General features: G+C 46.1%; 1 protein-coding gene across 2 annotated transcripts in view; it reads right to left on the bottom strand.

Annotated features, from left to right (window-relative positions):
- Wdr91 (WD repeat domain 91) overlaps positions 1 to 12,239 on the bottom strand; it is a 31,110-nt gene extending 18,871 nt beyond the window's left edge. For both annotated transcript variants that reach the window (XM_008823458.2, XM_008823457.3), the window contains exons 1-6: positions 11,883 to 12,239; positions 10,304 to 10,483; positions 9,453 to 9,660; positions 7,833 to 7,915; positions 5,907 to 6,037; positions 4,585 to 4,750 (exon numbers count right to left, since the gene is read on the bottom strand). In XM_008823458.2, the coding sequence (XP_008821680.1) occupies positions 4,585 to 4,750; positions 5,907 to 6,037; positions 7,833 to 7,915; positions 9,453 to 9,660; positions 10,304 to 10,483; positions 11,883 to 12,005 (891 nt within the window). In that variant the 5' untranslated portion in view covers positions 12,006 to 12,239. The remainder of the gene's footprint in view (positions 1 to 4,584; positions 4,751 to 5,906; positions 6,038 to 7,832; positions 7,916 to 9,452; positions 9,661 to 10,303; positions 10,484 to 11,882) is intronic.
- Positions 12,240 to 13,836: the final 1,597 nt, after the last annotated feature.

Below are 13,836 nucleotides of genomic sequence, written 5' to 3' on the forward strand. Positions count from 1 at the left end.
CACACAAATAAATAAATCTTTAAAAAGAAAAGCCAGCAGGAAGTAAAAAGGAGTCCTTCTCTCACAAGTCAAGAAGGCAGTGAAGGTGTCCAATATATCATCATCCTGGAGCCAAGTCTTCTATTTCCCAAAACAAATGGGTGTTAACAAAGGGCATATGATAAATTAGGGTCACTGATGCCAAGAAAACTACTGGCCTAAGTGCAACCTCTCAGATACTGCTGAGAGAAGAGAAGACAGGTCCTCCTTCCACGGCAACTACGGTAGTCATGAGAGAACAGGGAGAGCAATGGAAAGGCCCACAAAGCACTTTAATCAGGAGATTAACATAAATGTGTGTCTATCTACAAATGTGTACAACTTCAAAAAATGTTTTCTGTGACCAGTCACTGGAGGTCTTAAGGACAAAGCTCGTAAAAACTCTTAAGTACTAGATGGGGCTAGGAGAAGGCTCAGCAGTTAGAAGCACTGGCTGCCCTTACAGAGGACACAAGTTCGGTTCCCAGCACCCACAATGGTGGCTCACAATGATCTGCAACTCCAGTTCCAGGGGACCCAACCCCCTCTTCTAGACTCCATGGGCACCTGGACTCATGGGGTTGTACATACAGTCACTCAGGCCCACACACATACTGTAAAATAAAAATAATAAAATAAAACTTTTTTTTTTTTTTTTGGTCTTTTCAAAACAGGGCCTCCCTGTAGCCCTACCCGTCCTGGATTCCCTATAGAGACCAGGCTGGCCTTGAACTCACAGAGATCCACCTGCCTCTGCCTCCTGAGTGCTGGGATTAAAGGCGTGCGCCACCATGTCCAGAGAAATAAAACTTTTTTTAAAATCTTAACTACTGAGGGCTGGGAGATGGCTCAGTGGTTAAGAGTACTGGCCGCTCTTGCAGAGGACCCGGGTTCAGTTCCCAGCACCCACAGGATGGTTAACAACTGTTCCTAAGTCCAGTTCCAGGGGATCAGATGCCGTCTTCTGACCTCCATGGGCATTGTATGGTACGGGTGCATTTACACACGTGCAAACAATACACTCATACACAAAATAAAAATAAATATTTTTTTAAAAAAATCTTAACTACTGGATTCATATAACACTCCAATAGTTGACATTCTATTCAGTCATAATCTACCTGACTCTAGCAATTCAATGACCTGATCACTCTGGAGACAGATACAAGGTCACAGCCATCAATGGCCTAAGTAGATCCGGAAAGATTCCAAAATCACACAGCTCTTCCTATTCAGTTCTCCAGCTGGGCCAAGAAACAGGTCTCACCTAAAGGCCAATGCCATCCAGAAGATGGTCTTATTAGGCGGAAGTTGGAGACAGGAAGACTGGGCAGAGAGCACCCTTTCCCATCCTGCCCAGTTCCATGAGCACAGTCCCCAGGGCAGCTGTCCTAACCACTGGTGTCTCAGCAGCGAGAAGGTAGTTTAATACTAATCAGACTAATGGCTGGGCATGCAGAGGTTGTGAGCACTTTGCTTTCTTTACATGACAGCCAAATCAAGGTTATCTTTATAATAAGGTAATGCCTCCTTGCTACCCCACAACTCACTAAGTGGGTGTGAAAAGCACAGAATTATTGCTCCGGGGAAGGGTGTAAATGGAGAGGCAGCCCAGGCATGCCTGCCTGTTGACATGTCCTCCTTGGTTCTTACAATTAGAAATTCCAAGACCTTAGGAACTATGGTTTTGCAGTTACTTCCCGAATCCCAAATTTTGTCTCCACATTCCTACTGAAAGCCTAGAGAGTGTGTGTGTTCAAGAATGTTGCCCCGGAGCCAGGTGTGATGGCTCAAGCCTACAAACTCAGCACTGGAAAGGCTGAAGCAGGAGGATTGCCAGGAATTTGAGGTCAGCCTGGGCTACAGTATAAGACACTATCTCAATAATAAAAATAGCAGTAATAATAAAAATGTTATAAACACTGCAATAATAGTGACCACAGTTTCAGTGACCTATCATGAGCAGGCAAAATGGCGATGGTGAGTAAACTCACAACACTATATGTAAATAGTAAAGTAGGAAGGGCCCCAGGATGTGGGGGACGTAAAGTCATGCCACAGAGGTAAACAGCTAGAAAGACGGATAGACAGAAAGGGCTGAGCAAGGAAAAGACACAAAGGGCTGCTCTATGCAAAGGGCCTAATTCTATGCAGCTCAGGGCAAAGGCTAAATCAATGAGGAAAGTTTAAAAGGGGTTTCTACTAAGAGCGCTCTAACAAGCAAAAGCTCCCACTCTGACAGCAGTGGGCTCCACACCACAGGAGACTGTGCTCTGATACACAGGAGAGTTAGGTGACCTTGAAGCCTTCTTCCAACTCTAAAATTCTGTCATTCTCTTGAACCTCAAATCTATTAGCAACTTGTAGAATAGAAATATTAATGCTGAACCTCAATAATCTACCATCAACTTAAAAAACAAAGGAAGGAGTTGAGATGGCTCAGTGGGTAAGGTGCCTGCTCTGTAAGGATGAGGACCTGAGCTCAGATCCCAAGCACCCACCATGAGCTCTGGGCTCAGTAAGAGACACTATGTGGGGGAAAGCAACAGAGAAAAGACACTCAGTGTTGATCTCTGTCTTCCATATGCCTGCACATGCATGCCCACATGTACTTGTCCGCACACACACTACACATATACACATGCACACAAAATAATTTTTAAAACAAACAAAAACAAATAACTTGACTGATTAATTTTTGAACTGTGCAGAGCTGTGGTCTCTAGTCAGGATATGGAAATTGCTGTGTTAGCATAAAATATAGAGACCCATCTGTGGTTTGATTATATTTTAGAAGCAAGCTAAGGAATGTTACCCTGTGAACTATACATTCTTACGCTTTGGCTGTAAACTGCAAAAAATAAGTATCTGATGCCTTTTCAGCCTCCCCATGTGACCTACCATTCTCAAACACATCAAAGGCACAGCCACTGGCTTACCCAAGGCAGTGTCTAAGTAACTGAAGGTGGATTTCAATGTCATGCTTATTTCAAGATATTCAACACTCCACCCACCATCTACGAAGCTTTTAAAATGTTGTTCAGTGAGAGAGGTCCAGAAAGCAAAAGTAGAACTTACTTAGCCATATTCTAAAAAACCGAAGCTCTACTTCCAAGCTCTGAATTTTCAGAAAAGCAACTGTTGATCGATTTGAAACTGCTTCTGTCCTCATGGAAGCTGTGATAGTCACGGGGCTTGAATGGTGATTAAAGTCTCAGAACTGACTCTCAGCACCTTCAGAATGCAAACTCCTATTAAACTTAACGAGTACCACTTACTATCTGCCAGCCATTACTGGTACTTTTTCTGTAGGCTCAACTGTTCCTCCCTAAGGAGTCAGTGGGAAAGCTTAGGGAACATGAGTGTGGAATGAGGAGCCAGAAGTAAAAGTAAAGTTGCCTGAGTCCAGAGCCCCAAGCTCTGTCTTCCCTGGCATCCTGCTCAGCATCTCCAACTTAACTATACTACATCCCCACATTCCAATAGCAGCCTGGGGCAGTACCCCATCTTCCAGGGGCCAGCCTAAACTTCTACACCATTTTGCAACGCAAAACAGATGTGGTAGAGGAGGAAGATGCAAACTATGACAATGTGCTTTATCAGTAACTAGTTAAAAAGGGGGGGAAATGCATTAAAAAGAGAGAGTGTTCATCCCTAAACAATAACATCTAAAACTCTGAGTCTCTTCCGCTTTCACTCAGCAGACATTTCTACACACGTGCTCTACCACTTGGCCGCACCCCAGGCAGGCATTTCTAAAAGCATAAAATTCTGAAAAACTCTGCTGGGAAAACTACGCAGTGGGAATCCTGGCTGTTTTGGATATAAACTGGCATCAAAGGTATCTTGAAATATAATACCAAAGTGAAAAAACAGTGGAAGTCCCCAGCAGAATCAGCAGATACCAACCTGTAAGTGATACACACGGAGTCAGAGGTAATTCTTTAATTTACCCTTTAGTCAGACACTCATTATATCACACAAAATTTCAAATTCCAGAATTGTTAGAATTCACACTTGACCTACTTAAACACTCAAAATCTCTTGTGGATTCCCAGAAGAGAAGAGCTAAGGAACAACTCTTCCAGCTACCACCTACCACTTCACTAGTGAATTATGATAGACTGAGTCTTATCATAAAAGTGCAGGGCGGTCAGAGGACACAACTACTTGGGGTTTGGAGGCTGGGGGCAAGGTCTGAGGTTCAGCAATGTCCATTATCAGCACACACACATATCTTGGCATCATGCCCTGCACTGCCAGCCAGAGTGAGGTAAGAGAGGGTTCATTGGGTAGATTTTCCTCATTTTTTCCCAATTCCTGTACTATAGTCTTATTTCCATTCTCATTTTACAAAGACATCACTGGTTATGAGAAAGAAAGAAAAAGGCAGAGAAGGGGAAGGAAAGGGAATGATAAATGAATTCAGGATCTCATGGCATATCCAAGAATGTGAACCTACAAGACCCACAAGTCCCTGCTTAACCAAGAGGCCTGGATGCAGGCCTGAGAGCCAGCCGTCAGCAGCTTCTTGGCAAGAGTTGGAAAGGCAGGACAAACACTTACCTGACTGCTGAAGGTGTCTTTCTTGGCTGAACTCTGGGCCTGAGGGGGGCCCTGGGCAGGCAATAATCTTGAGGGGCTCTTCTTACTCTGAGGTAGCAGTGAGGACAGAAAGCCCACTCGAGGCGACTGGGAGAGCGAGGTGGTCCTCTGGCTGCATACCATGGCTCTAGTCAAAGAGACACACCACAGGGTCAGGGGCTGGAGGGAATGAGGAAGACCCAATAACATACAGCTCCTGGCCAGGGTTAGTGATGGGGGCCTTAGCCAGGTTCTGTGGCCTGGGCCTGAAGGTAGCATGATCCTCAGTACCATTTCCTGAACAAAGAACCAGAAGCTCATGTGGCCCAAAAGTGAAGTCTGTGCCTCTTTTTGGAGAGACCCAAGAAAGCTCAGAGCTGCCTTGAACCACCTGTGTTAATCCAAATAGAAATGTGCTGGGGGGTGATACATGATGGAATTCAAAGACTCAGCACGCAAAAAGGGTCAGTAAGCTCATTATGTTTCGTTGACATGCATGTTGGAATGGTTCAAGTACATGAGGTACATAAAATATGCCACTAAAATGAATTCTGCTTTTTACCTTTTTTTAAAAAATTTTATATATACATATATATATGTATATATATTTTTAGTTTTTAGAAGAAGCATTTCATTACAGCTTTAACATACTCAATAACAGTTTCCAGAGCAAAGATACATCTCTTTCAAAAGTGGCTATAAAATTTTTAGGTTCACTATTGAATTAATACAGTTATACAATACTGAACTCAGTATAAACCCTGTAAGACATAAAAGTGAGTGAGTTTTACCTTCTTAAACCTATCTAATCCAAACTTTCTCGTTTCATCTTTGGCTGGCACCTGATTTCCGGCAGAAGGTATTTCCCAGAGTTCTGCTCCTGGCTAGTGTCTCTACTATGATTATTATCACCTCAGATTGCTTTAACTGGCTTGTTTTTAAGGTCATTTAAAAACGTCTCTTCTACCTCTTGAGCCCCCAGCAACTTCTGAGGAACACCTCCCACCTGTGGTGGCTAGTAGTTCCATCCTACAAAAAAGCTTCTCTGGACTCTACCATCATGGCGTCAGCACAGCTGTGCAGCTCCCCCTCCTCCAGGAAGAAACTTAGAGACAAACTTAATCATACAACTCTGTATCAATGATAGATGGGCCAAAGCGCTCTTTGGCAATTCTCCTTCAACAGAAAAGGGGCCACTGGCAAGATGGTCCAGGTGAAGCTCAGGCCACGGAGAGATCAGAGGACAGACGAGTGGAGAGGGCAACAGCCCGCCTTACCACCCAGAAGCCCTTATGCACACTCACAGCTCAGAGTCCCCAAGGCGGTCCATGCTGGAGACATAAGCAGGCAGCTTGTGTTGGGCCAAGGTCTCTTCTTCTTCGAGCTGCTGTTCTTCCTTCTTTAGCCGGTGGATCTCAGCTTGCAATGCAAAAAGCTATGTGTGGGCAAAGCTCAGTTAGCCAGTGACTTCACATGACCTTCTCTCTGTTTAGGGAGATTCCTAGACACACCTCCCCCAAACCCAACCTTACTGGTTCCCAGTGCCACCACCCTCAGCCTTATGGTGCCTGTGGCATTTCTGCTCATCAATCAGTAGGAACACAAAAGCACAACAGCTGACCCCTAGGGGCAACTGCGTCAAGAAAGCCCAGATATCTTTTCATCACTTGACTAGCTTCCTTTTGACTTGTTTCTTCCTGAATTCACTAGAGGGAAAAAATAACTCCATTCAATACTGCTTTGCTGTTTTGAATCTATAAAACTAGCCTCTGGAACTCTACAGAGAAAGATTGTTTAATGAATTATATCATCTTTTTTTAAAAAATTTATTATTTTTATTTTATGTGTATGTGTATTGCCTGCACATAGGTAAGTGCACGCTATGCAATGCCAGCAGAGGTCAAAAGAGGCTGTCAGATCCCCTGGGACTGGAGTTATGGACAGTTGTTAGCTGCCATGTGGCTGCTGGGATTTGAACCTGGGTCTTCTGCAAGAACAACCAGTGTTCTTAACCACTGAGCCATCTCTCCAGCCCAGAATTATATCATCTTTAACCCGTGTCTGAAGAAAACTAAACGTGCACACAACCCAAAATCCAAGATTTTCTTTTTTGTCTTTTGTTTGTTTGTTTTAAGACAGGGTCTCCCTGTATCCCCAGCTGTCCTGGAACTCACTATGTAGACCAGGCTAGCCTTGAACTCACAGAGATCTATCTGCCTGCCTCTTCCTCCCAAGTCCTGGGATTAAAGGCGTGTGCCACCACACCCGGCGCTGAATCCAAGATTTTTAAACCCCAGAACCTAAATAGCTTATAAGTTTCTTTTTTTTTTTTTTTTTTTTTTTTTTTCTTTTTGGCTCAAGACAGGGAAATGTAAAGGCAAACACAAGTTCCCTGGATCTACTGTTTCACTGAATGTGTATCTGAGTATGAACAATTACATCTGGGTTGTAAACAGTATATATGTGGCTGAAAAGTAAAGACTAGAAAGTAAAATAGATGGGGCTGGAGAGATTGCTCAGCAGTTAAGAGCATACACTGCTCTTGCAGAGTACCCGAGTTTAGTACTCAGCACCCAGCTCACAACTGCCTGTGACTACAGCTCCAGACCCTCTTCTGGTCTCCATAAGCACCTATACCACCATGCACATACACACACATACATGGAACTAAAGATAAAACAAAATTTTTTTATATTTTATTTATTATTTTTATGTGTATGAGTGTATTGCCTGCATGTGAGTGTACCTGTGTCGTGCAAAGCTGCAAAGTCAGAAGAGGGCTTCGGATTCCCCTGGAACGGGAGTTAAGGACGGTTCGTAGCCGCCATGTGGGTGCTGGGAATCGAACCCGGGTCCTCTGCAAGAGCAGTCAGTGCTCTTAACTGCTAAGCCATCTCTCCAGCCCCAAAACAAAATCTTTTTTAAAATAAGAAACATAAATGAAAAGATAAAGTGGTATGGTGCCATTAATACACACAGCCTTTTTCTCCTTACAAGTTTGTTCTTGTTGCCATAGTCCTTATGCCAAATACCTTCTTTAAAACATGAATCTTACCTCTGATTATCAGGACTGGCATAGCCCCAAATCCCCAAGAATGACTTTCTGATGACTCACTTTCATCTGAGAACAGTTCACCTTTTCTATATTTAGCCAGCTCTCCTGCCACCACGCAATTTCACACCCCAAAAGCAGAAGTGCCTCCCAAGGAGCAAGCCTGCTCGGGACAAACCTTCTGGCGCAGAACTTCATTTTCTTCCTGAACCTGGTTGGTCCTCTGGCACTCTGCATCGAAGTTCAGGATCACGGGAACGGGTACACAAAGTTAAAGAATAAATCTGCTTGGAAACATTTCAAAGTCCTTCCCAAGTCCTCAACACAGGAGCCAAATATTCTAATATGAGACACAGGGAACACAGGAGAGAATCAGCCCTGTGGAAACGGAAACAGTCTCTTCTTGTCCTTGGTCCTGTTACTCCAAGTTGGCCTGACTCCTTTGGACTCACAGACACCTGACAATCTGCCTAGCCAGCCCTTGCATAGGACATAAATCCAAACCTAGACATCTCTCCCCAGCATCAGCAAAGACCTAGTATTCAATGGAGCTCACAGTCTAAGCTCTAGTGAAGTCAATACCAACACTCAGCTATAAGCTGACTGTCATGGAAGCAGGACTGGCCATGAGACTTTTCCCCTCCACAGACTGTATCTCTCCCTAGCAAAGGTTAGATGGAGATATTACTCAGCAGGTTGCACATCCACACACTACCCTGTGAACATCCGCATCCTAGCTTAGGATACTGGTATTTCCAGCTGCCTCACAGAGTTCAGTCCAGAGCACAGAATAAATGGTCTTTAAGTCCTAGGGAAGTGAACTGCAGCTCAAATGTGCATGACCTAGTTTGCAGAGCACATCTTGCCCTGAAAAGATAATGAGCAACCGTTCCAACTGCCCTGGAGGGCTCATGCGGTTATGCCAAACTGACCTGCTAAGTCCTCTGGAAAGCCCTCGGGATAAAGAGGCAGGAGGAGGTGAGAAGGGCAGATCCCACAAGGGCCAATTCATACTCATCCACAAAATAAGGAAAAAAAACAGTAAAAGCAGGAGCCTCCACCAGAAAACATACCTCCCAGAGGTCAACACGGCTACAGTGGGTGCCACGCGCAAATTTATCAGTACCTCACCAGGCAGCCCCATTCAAAGGAGGTTTCCTTCTCCCCTAGATTTTCAGCCTAGAAAGCATGAATGAGACATGCCCAGGCCTCAGGATTACACCTGTAGGCTGTGAGTTATATCCATTTACATTTTCTGTCCTGTCCCTTCAAACACCCACATACATATTCCCAAACCTATTCTGTTTTCTGGCAAGCTGAGACATAATGAAGTCACTCTCCCTGAGAGGAATCCAAACATAAACTCAAGCAGGAAGCTCCTGCCCAAGAAGTGCTTCCATCTGCTACCAAATCTCAGCAAAGATGACTGATATCCCCGGGGACACACACTGTACAGCACAGAGAGGTGCTCTCCAGCCTGGCTGGTTTTACCAACAAGTAGCTGCCTCCTAACCCTTGTGCTGACTGACTGAGCCAGGTCCCAGCACCCAGAACCTGCTGACATCCCTGCCACCCATGTCAGCTATTTCTCTGGCAGCACAGCGGCAGAACTAAGATTTATGACTCCCTGGCCTCCTGACAAAAATAACCCAATTTGTCCAGCCCCTCACATGACACATGTCAGTGTTTCCTGCATATTTTGTGGAAGAAATGGCTGCATCATGAGCAGTGGCTACTGATCATCACAGTGTCTGGTACCTTGGGCTGGGGACACAGCCTCCAGCAGAAGAAAGGATATGCATACACTGAAACAGGACACTCAGGAAGTTGTGCAAGGACACAATGAAGGTGTCAGCCCACTGTCGAGAAAAGTAGGTAGCAAAGGTGGGGTTGGTGTCTGGGGATGGTAAGAAGGGCAGGACAAACCAATCCTTCCACTCGGCCTGGTTCTGGAGCTCCGTGGCCTGCTTTGCAAAGAACTCCTGAGCCTTGTCATTTCTGTTTGTCTGCCAAGACACAAAGGAGGGAGCAAGGAGGGGAAGAAACAAGTCCATAGGTCAGGATCTTCATCACTGCACAGCAGACAGCCTTTGGATATGGCCTGTTAGGCAGGTGATAGAAAAGATCTAGAAACTCCACAATATGAAGGAGATCATCACCATTTCCTCATTTCAATGCTGGTTTCAACTTGGGTTGTAGGGCTGGACACATAGCTCAGTTAGAAGAGTGCTTGCCTTGCATGCCCAGAGCCCCAGGATCAATCACCATCAGTGAATAAAACTGGTCATGGCATGATGGCACACACCTCTATCCCCAAACTTGAGAGGGAGAGGAAGGAAAAGCAGAAGTTCAAGGACATCCTCAGTTACATATCAAGTTTGAAACCACCCTGAGATACATGAGACTCAGTTTCAAAAGCTACACTGAGGTTCTAATGACAAATGCCATCCTGAAAACTAATCCCTGCTTGATGTTCAAATAACCTGATTTAGTCCCCCAAATGAGCCAGTCTTTATTATACAGACTTTCTATTCTTTAATACGCTCCCCAGGTTTACATGCTTAAAAAAAAGGGACATAGGAATCGGGATAACAAATCAGATGATCTACAAATGATTGGGGTTGGAGGGAGAGGCAGTCAAAAAATCACCTGGATTGTGTAGACAAGATAAAAGCGGAACAGGCTGGTTTTCAGCTTGTTGATAGTGGGTCTATATATATCCTCCAAGCGGCTGAAGAGCCGGCGTTCCAGGTAGCTCCAGTAATCCCGAAGGGCAGCCAAGTCATACACCTGCATTAACTGTTGCAACTGGTCCACAATCTTGTCCACCTGGTGAGAGACAGCAGCATTGGAGGTGGCCAAAGACAGAAGGAAATTCCCACCTCACTCCAGCGTCCTCTTACTGTGGCTGAGGTTAACACACACACACACACACACACACACACACACACACAGTATCAGTCTATAAATTTTTCGAAATAACATAAAATTTGTGAAATAATGTTCTGATGATAGATACATTATGGCTTGATCCTTTAGCAAGCTTGGAAATTCCAGTCAGCAAGAGATTTGGCTCCAGGTGTTGGATCTCTCTGACCAACTTGGCACTGTCACTTCAACTGTGGTCCTGATTGCCTCACATTGTAAAAATAATAAGAACAAGAGATCATGGGACAATCATCAGGGTCCTCCTCCCTACTCCCCAATTCCAGGATTCCAAGAATCACCAGGAGCACTGACTCCTGCAAGTCATCAGATTCCCACCAGCCCTGGTGGCTATTCAGCAGGTAAACCAAAGACAATTATACCAAAGCAGGAAATCTGAAAAAATGTTTTGGATACCAATATGGATCCTATATGTATTTTTTTTTTTTTTTGGTGTTTTTGAGACAGGGTCTCCCTGTAGCCCCAGCTGGCCTGGAACTCACTCTGTAGACCAGGCTGGCCTCGAACTCACAGAGATCCACCTGCCTCTGCCTCCCGAGTTCTGGGATCAAAGGCGAGGGACACCACGCCCGGCTTCCAATGCCCCTATTTTGAAATAGCTCAGGACACTACTGCCTGGAGAGGTGAAATGTTTTGCCTTGCCACCAAGTACCCTGTAACCTCATCAAGACAAAGCACGTTGCTCTAACTCCTTTGGGTATTGCTGCTGCTAGTTCATTACGTCCCTCAGTTCATCTGACCAAGACCAGTTTAACTCAGCACGTCCATTCCTACAAACCACATGCACAGAAATTCCAAGCACCTCATCAGAAACAGTATCGTAGAAGTCAGTCTTTTAAACCGTGCAGGGGGGAGCTTCCTGAACTTCAGAAGCGGAGCTGCTGATGAGTCCCTGAAAGGCCATTTTATACCAACTCCACAGACAGCCAATATTTGAATATTCTCCTGTCAGAACTCAGCCATCGACCCAACCATTGCTCCTAAAACCTCGTGGCCACAACCGGCCAACCACTAGCCAGAACAAGCTAGGAGACTAGGATGGAGAGCGAAGCCGTGGACCAGGAATCTGGAACCCCGATGCTCCTGACTCGCTGAGCAACTTCAGGCCAGTCAGGACTGTCTCCCGGCTTCAGTTCCTCATCTGTCACGCAGTGATGTCTATGGTCCCCCACCGCGCGGTGACAGCGCCGCCCTTGCCCTGGAGAGCAGAGCCGGGGGCAAGAGGCCCGCTCCCGGGCTCCCTCGAGCCACCTCTGCCGCGCCGCGCCCGCCGGCCCCTCACCCGGAACCCCTTCTCCTTGTCCGCCTTGATCTCGGCGTCCAGCTGCCGCAGTGTGTGTGTGAAGCCGCGGAAGAGCAGGTACTCCCGGACCAGTTCATCTGTGCGCTCCACCGCCTCCGCCATCGCTGCGCGCGCCGGGCTTGCGGACCGCAACTGCTGGAAGCGGGGGGGCGGGGCCTAGCGAGACGGGGCGGAGCCTGGCGCGCGCGCCCCCTACGTCACGCCGCAGCCGGCCTACCGGCACGCACGCCCCGCTCCTCTGCTGGCAGTCCTTCTCGGGTCTGTCTGGATCCGCTCCTCACCTCCGCTGAAGCCCCGCCCCTTGCCCGTCTGGCTCTACCCCACTCCCTTGCTGGAGCCCCGACCCCCGCCTGTCTCCCCTCTGCTGCCACCACCTCCGTCGAAGCCCCGCCCTCTCTCCTCAGGACCCGACCCTCCTCTCTCCCGCCTAGATTCGCCCGGTCCTTCGCCAGAGCCCCGCCCCTCGCCCTTCTGGATCCGCCCCTCTCCTCCGCCGGAGCCCCGCCCCTTTCCCCTTTGGACCCGCCACTTCGACCCTCCCATCCGGGTGCCTGCCTGGAAGCAAGCTCTGCTGGGTTTTCTGGCCTGGCTCTGCCATCCGAGTTGGTGACAGGGCTGCTCCCCTTCAGTTCAAGTCAAGTAGGGCTGGACCTTGCGAGCATCCCAGATAGTCATGGGACGGGCAGAGGGTGAGATGCCCTGCTTATTTGCATGGCAGTGCAGAATCCTTTGCCCTCTACCATCCACTTACAAATGAAGGAAACTGGAGCCCTGAAGCAAAGTGGCCAGTGTGAAGTCAGCGTACCCAAAACCCTGTTTGCTTGGTTTTTGAGTTTGTTTCTTTTTTTTGGCTGTTGGGGATTGAACTCAGGAATATAGTAGACAAGCATCCTACCACCCTACCACTGAGCCACAGCCTTTTGTTATTTTGTTTCGCTGGTTTTTGAGACAGTCTCACCAAATTGCCAGGCAGGCTCTGAACTTAGAATTACAGGCCTGTACTACCAAGCCTGTCCAGTCCTGCTTCCCTGAAGAACTGCTAACTGTGGCAACCAAGATGCACTGCTTAGAGGAAAAAGTGGTTTGAAAATAGTGTGTACACTATGGTCGCAGTTTCTTGTTTGAAAAAAGTATTTGTATTTTTGTGTACATTTTTAACTGAAAAATTGGAGAGATGGTTCAGTGGTTAGGAGCACTAACTGCTCTTCCAGAGGACTGGGGTTTGGCTCCCAGCCCCAACATGGCAGCCAACAACCATCAGTAACTCCAGTTCTAGAGGACCTAAAACCCTCTTCTGGCCTCTACAGGCATTGCATGACACAGGTGTACTTCCATACATTGCAGGCAAAACATTTAAGCATATAAAATAAAAGTAAAATTTTAAAACTCAGAAAAAATGATATACCAACTTCTTGCATTTGTTTTCTCTGAGATGTGAGAGACTATAAGGGACTTTTGGTTCCTTTTTAAAACAGTTTTAGAAAATTTTTGCTGATGTACATATTTTGCGGACCATCTTTGAAGTAGTGATGATAATGACTACTTTGCAGAGTCATAATGAAAGCTGTTAATAATGTAGATGAAAACACTCAGCTCAGAGAATGAGAATGGTACAATGATATAAACATTTCTTCCTTTCTTTCTCTTACGGTTTTGACACCAGAGTTTTTAAGGTATAAGCCTAGGCCCTGTAACCCTAACAAGCTAGGTTCAACCACGCCCTCAGTAGTCCTATTAAAGAGAAGCGTAAGTGGAAAGCAGGGAAAGGCGATTTATTCAAGGTAATGGAGGGTTAGCATGATCAAAATGCATTGTGTATATGATGAAAATGTCACCCATTATTACATATAAGTAATGCATATTAATAAACAAAATCTTTAGATGAGAAATATTACTGTCACATAGATAGGGATTGTTTTGGTAGCATGGGCAC

Source organism: Nannospalax galili, unplaced genomic scaffold, assembly GCF_000622305.1.
Source record: "Nannospalax galili isolate Female #2095 unplaced genomic scaffold, S.galili_v1.0 scaffold307, whole genome shotgun sequence".
In the NCBI taxonomy this organism is placed as follows: Eukaryota; Metazoa; Chordata; class Mammalia; order Rodentia; family Spalacidae; genus Nannospalax; species Nannospalax galili.